The sequence below is a fragment of the Electrophorus electricus genome, chromosome 22 (genome assembly GCF_041902795.1).
Source record: "Electrophorus electricus isolate QZ-2024a chromosome 22, ASM4190279v1, whole genome shotgun sequence".
Lineage (NCBI taxonomy): Eukaryota > Metazoa > Chordata > Actinopteri > Gymnotiformes > Gymnotidae > Electrophorus > Electrophorus electricus.
Window position 1 is genome coordinate 17,228,715 of NC_137518.1, and position 6,000 is coordinate 17,234,714.

A 6,000-nucleotide genomic window follows, 5' to 3' on the forward strand; every position below is an offset into this window, starting at 1 on the left:
CCAGTCTGAACATCTATGCTGTAATAATTTCAAGTGGTGTTTAAAACACACACACACACACACACACACACACACACACACACACACACACACACGCACACTCCTACTCCCCCTTATCTCTTACCCTTAGCACATCCATAAGCAGTGGTCGAATTGTAAAAATAAATCAGGGGGATGTTCTGTTTCACCTGAGTGGCTTGGGGGAGTGAGATGAAATCGTATATCTCAGTGGATGGATCCAAAATTGGGATGCTACATCCACATTAAAACAACTTAAATGTTTTAAACTACATGAACAAATTATTCAATCAATTAAATGCCATGTCAGGATGGCATAAAGCTGTGTTTACTTCTACACATGTTGATGTTACTAATCCTTTGTCCTAACATTTCATATACAGCACCTAAAAAGTGAACCAATAGTCTGTCATCAGTGCCTTCACCACAATATGGCATTTGCAGCTGAATGCAACAATCCTGATAGCAATGTTCCAACAATTAGTGTAGAGTCTGTCCAGAAGAGCAGAGGCAATTACTGCAGCGAAGGGGAGAAAACAAGTTATTCTAATATATCTGGTGAGAAGTGAAACAGTTTAAACCACACTGACAACAGTACTACACTGTATATCAGCACTCAGTAAATGTTTCCTAACTACTGTACAAATACCCCACATATGCAGCATTGGGTTGTCATGGACCTCTGCCATGTTAAGCAGTCACGTCATATGAGAACAAGTGTTTCCTTATTATTGAGCACATAGACATGTTTCATTGTTGTATGGGCAGTAATTCCAGTTGTGTTTGCACTTAAGAGCATTGTGCATAGTAGCCTACTACAGTAGTAAACCACAACCGAGCAAATTATCCAATGCTATAATACTCATGAGTGAAAAATAACAATGATACTCTTTGAATTATGAAAATTACTTCTAACACAATTTTTCTGTCTCTTTGGTGGTCTGAAAAAAAGCAAGTTAAGTTTTACGTTTTTGCTGATTTGTAATTCCTGCAAAGGAGGGAGGGCATTTTTAAACGGTATCCGGTGGAATACATTCTCATAAAACAGAAACTATTTTGGATTGTGGAAAATATCTGCATGAAAACTAGACAATGCAGGAACTGTGGGGAGGAGGCAAAAGCATACTTTGTGGCAGTGGAATTATAATATCAATCAGTCATCTTACCTACTATCACATAAACAAATACTGGGGGATGTCCTCCCCTTGTACCCCTCCAGCCCTGTCCATAAGAAATAAGCTTTCATTTACACAAAAGTGGTGCTTAAACGATTTCTTGGAATTGCTACCTGTTTTCATGATTTAGCAATGCTAATCCTCTGGCTAAATATTGGTAAAGCCATATAAAAAGCCCTAAATTATCAAACTGAACATGGTGCCTCCCTTTCAAACAGAATCTTGTGCTTCAGCATATATAAATGACCCTGAATGGAAATTGGCAGGGGACATTAGTGAGTGCCTAATTAATTAATTTTATTTTCTCAACTGGAATCAGGTCCTTGTCCACTTTTATTAAAATGAAATATTTGGCTTAGACACAGTGTAAAGTAGCACAGTGTGTAAGTTTTCAAAGGTCCAATAACGAACTGCAGAGAAGCTATTGTTTAAAGGTTATGCTAAACATATTAATAAATGATAAGAAAACAACTATTTTAATAAGGGTAAAAAACAAGAAACTGTTTAAAAAACAGCAAAATAATGACACCATGTAACTTCACTAATCTAAAGTCTTGCATCTGAACACAGGCAACACAAAGTCTATTACAAGGTCTAACCATCTTCACCTAAAACTTGAAACACATGAGGGCACTGGATATGGGTATTTTTCATTTAGTTTTCTGACATTTAGGTCGTGCTTTTATGCAAAGCAACTTACAATCGGGGCAACCTAGCAGCAGTGGGGTATGAACAGTAACTTTCTGGGTACTAGTTGAGTACTTTAACCACTGAGCTACCACCAGGTTTTAAAATACACATAATGGCACTGGGCATGGGTATTAGAGCTGGTTTTAAAATATAGCAATCAAGTTTACAGATGCCATTACATTTTCTTTTACAGCATTTAGCTGACATTTTTATTCAAAACAACTTACAATTACAACTGCCTACAACGTGAGCAAGCTAGGGTTAAGCACCTTGCTCAGGGGCCCCAACAGTGGCAGGGCTTGAAGTGGGAAAGTTCTGACTACTGGTCAAGTACCTTAACCACTGAGCTACACACATGCCAGCTGAGAGCGAATGTGGGGGCACTACAGATGAGTGAATGTGATGTCCCTCTTTGAAGTAGGAAGGAAGGCCAATACCACTTCAATCACATTCATTAGAGCTCTACTAGACCGGTTTTCCAAAACTACTAGACAGTCCACATTTTTGCTCTGTTCAAGCTCATCTAAACCAAGCAAACAAAATCACTGAACACCAGGTTCTTCTGGGAACTGGAGCATCACAAAACCACTTGTAAAGGATACTTCCACTCCACGATGTTGATGCATGCCTGGCGAAAGGGATTGTTGAGGGTGAGGCAGAACAGCACCCTCTCTGGGCGTGAGTTTCCAGTGCCATGCTTCATGCTCTTTTCATGCAGCTGCTTCTTCTTCTCTGCAAGGGCGCCCACCGGCATCACCGCGGACGAGCCCGCATCCATCGAGGCAGAAGGGTTGTTTGCACTCATGGTGCCGGCGCAGGCTGAAGCAGGGCTTCGACCAGTGCGGTCCTCCCAAGGGAGAGAACGGAGGGAAAGAGGTAGGGGCAGGAATGGGGGCAGGGATGGGGGTGGTAACAGGGGTGGGCACTGAGGCAGAGGGGCAGGGTAGTCTCACAAACAGGCTGGCACGTCAGCAGGAACAGGGACGTTGCAGCTGCTGGCATAATTTGCCTCTGGGGGGGGAAAAAAAAGTATATAAATATATTTGCTTGTAAGAGCCTGGGTGAACATTTCCTCAGCCATTGCCACTGTTCCATTACATTATACACCACCATGGCTGTTAAGTAACAACATATACATGATAAGTCTTTGTGTTTAAACGTATCAGCTCCTGAGCCAATGTTAATAACCATATTAGGTACACACACTAAAAAACTAAATATGTCCAAAAGAAGCATAATCACCAAAGCGTAACAGGCCCGTTAGCATCCTCTGCTGCACAGATGGAAATCCCTGTCAGGAGTACATTCATTTTAACCAACTTTAAATAGTTAGAGAATAACTAATTCCAGAGCTGAAGATGATTCAGGGTGTTTTTTACTGTAGGTAAATTTAGTCATTTGATTAAGCATTTGTTCATTATTTATTTATCTTATTTGATTTATTTTTTTATATATACTTGATACATGCTTGGCTTGTTTGTTTTCATTTGCTTATATGTTTATATATCCTGTTTGACTTGGAACATTATTAAGCAGCTCAGGAATTTGACCCTGAAACATACACAATGTCTACAAACTCAGACTGACAAGCATTTTATGTACTCTCTGATTAATCATTGTTTGGACATTGATTATGAGGTGTGTGCACTTGCGATTAGTCTGGGGGAAGAAATCCCAAATCACATGGATCTTAATTTTGTCCTCCACATAATCAGTCTGGTAACATCTGAACAACAAGTGGCCTCTCCATCCATTTAATCAAACCAATCACTGTGTTTGTTACAAGGCCAGTTTAGCTGTAAATGGAATATGAATCCGAGGGGCACAGAAATCAAACAACCACAGTGGCAGCTAAAATGTTGACTGCAGCCAGGTGAGAGGACTGAGAAAATCTTGCTCCCTTGAGCCCATCAACACCACCTTGCTATGGCACTTCTCTAAGAACAGCAGTTTAGTCACCACTAATGGGGTTCATTGCAGTGGTTTAGATTAGGATTTGGATAGTAAGAGCTGGTCCTGTAACAGCTGAGAAAAGATGAACCCAATATAATCAAATGGCTAATCTGCGTGTGGCATGCTGCTTAGAAATGCAAATCCTATATGCTGCATGGAATGACACTGCAAAGAAAAGAACTCAGCTGGTTCAAAGTTCTGTTCATTTCTAATTTGGGGGGTTGCACACACACACACACACACACACACACACACACACACACACACACACACACACACACACACACACACACACACACACACACACACACAAATGAGCATATCATGGTTTCCCAAGGACTGTGACTTAAGAATGAAAACCACTGAAATGTGACTTTTATAGAATATTCGTTCCGGTTTGCTTAAATTACTGCTTTTGTGAAAATGAGATTAGAAAAATAAATTCTGTCACTGCTGACACTGAATAAATACAAGAAGTTAAAGTTCCAGGCAGCACAGCTGACCCACTGAAGGCCTCGCCAACGATGACAATAAAGGCCTCAGATGTGTCGATAATGATACAAATACACAGAAGAAAATGTGAAAATTCAGAGACCCCACAATTCCAAATACGGGCATTTTCGTTCAGAATGTTCCACACGTTTCAAAACGCCGTCTTTGCCGTCATAATATCATCATAATATCGCCTGGGATGAGCATAAAACATATACGCGGCATGGATGAACAACTGTCACTCCAATTAATAACCTGCTCGAATAATCGAAGTCCTTGAACGGCCAGGCCCCGCAAAGGAAACGAGAAGAAACGAAAAAAAGGTCAAATCGTAGGCATTTCACTGTCCTCTATCGTTCCACTGCAAAGGCTGTGCTTGCATTGCATTTGTTGGGGGACCTTTGGGAGAGGTAAAATCATGCACCTTGTCATAGTTGCCCGGTCTCTTTCAGAAGACGTTTAACAACACGCTGGGGTATAAACACTGGAGGCGTGTTAACACCTAGATGCGTTCTTAAGAACACTTACATTCTTTCCTTCTGAAAAAGCAAGGCCCTAGAGACACATTTATTTTTGTCTCCTATTAATCGTCGATTTGAATCGACCGGAGAGGACGGCGATGATGCAAACAGCTAGTGACATTCCCGACGGGGATTCGCGACAATAACCTTCACTGAACAAAACGGCGTCTCTCCTTGACGCGTAGATACGACAGTCAGTTTAGACACCAAAACCTTTACGACGACAGCATCGTCGGTACGTAATGAAAGAGTGGCAGGTGGCCATCAGACCTTGGCGATGCTCAGTTTAACAGCTGGTATTTTTGCTGTTGCCACACCACGATGCTCGAGCTCCGACACGCGCGCCTGCAGCATTCACTTGTCTGCATCTTTCATCGCGCTCAGACGTCACCAAAATCGAGGACCTTACTTAAACATTACTTAAACCGTGGTAGCAATAAAGCTCTAACGTGAACAAAAATAAAGGACAAAGCGACTCCTACACGACTACGGTTCTGGATGCGTGCGCTGCCCGTCCTGTATAGCTTTTCTGTGTTGGAAAAAGATGGCACTACTTCTGAATCTCAGATCCAAGCTCTGTCAGAAACCGCCGGACCTGTCTGCGAACCTCGTACCTTCTGTGAACGCTTTCTCTCCAGCCGGTGTGTTAATCTAGTCCACTTATATCCAGAGAGAAAACTCCGTCGATTGACTAACCAAAAACGCTCAGGTCCGCTAGCAAAGGTCAAATGAAGAGTCATCGGTTTGGGGGCAGGAGAGACGTATGTGCTTTAATTAAAGCGTCCCATCTTGCTCGCGTAAAAGTGTGCGTTAGAACGAAAGTGCGCGCGACAGCATCCCCGCTCCTCGAGCTCCCCGTTTAGCGTCACGGCGTCACTGAACAGCGAAACGAGCGCATCAGCACGAGCGCCCTCCTGGATGCCCTTCCTCCTCGTGGATGTGCGATGCTCGTTAAGTTACTTGACATTTAAAAAAAAGGACGCTGCAGCAGTTGGTAGGGCCGGTAAACCTAGTGTAGTAATGGGGAGAAACTTGTGTATTTTGCTTCGCATAACCGAATAACCCTGGTGCGTGTTCATCCCACGTGGCAACGGTAATTTCATCAAAGCAAGCCTTCACATCCGGGTCCTGTGGGTGTTGCAGCGTGAAAA

At 42.5% G+C, this 6,000-nt stretch overlaps 1 protein-coding gene across 7 annotated transcripts in view; it reads right to left on the reverse strand.

Annotated features, from left to right (window-relative positions):
- The window catches only part of cacna1da (calcium channel, voltage-dependent, L type, alpha 1D subunit, a), an 81,507-nt gene extending 75,715 nt beyond the window's left edge, over positions 1-5,792 (reverse strand). For 5 of the 7 annotated variants that reach the window (XM_035520235.2, XM_081705148.1, XM_081705147.1 and 2 more), the window contains exons 1-2: positions 5,464-5,791; positions 2,486-2,894 (exon numbers count right to left, since the gene is read on the reverse strand). In XM_035520235.2, the coding sequence (XP_035376128.2) occupies positions 2,486-2,688 (203 nt within the window). In that variant the 5' untranslated portion in view covers positions 2,689-2,894; positions 5,464-5,791. Of the gene's footprint in view, positions 1-2,485; positions 2,895-3,125; positions 3,175-5,463 lie in introns of all 7 variants that reach the window. The other 2 variants (XM_081705143.1, XM_081705145.1) reach the window with 2 other exon arrangements.
- Between the last annotated feature and the right edge of the window lie 208 nt (positions 5,793-6,000).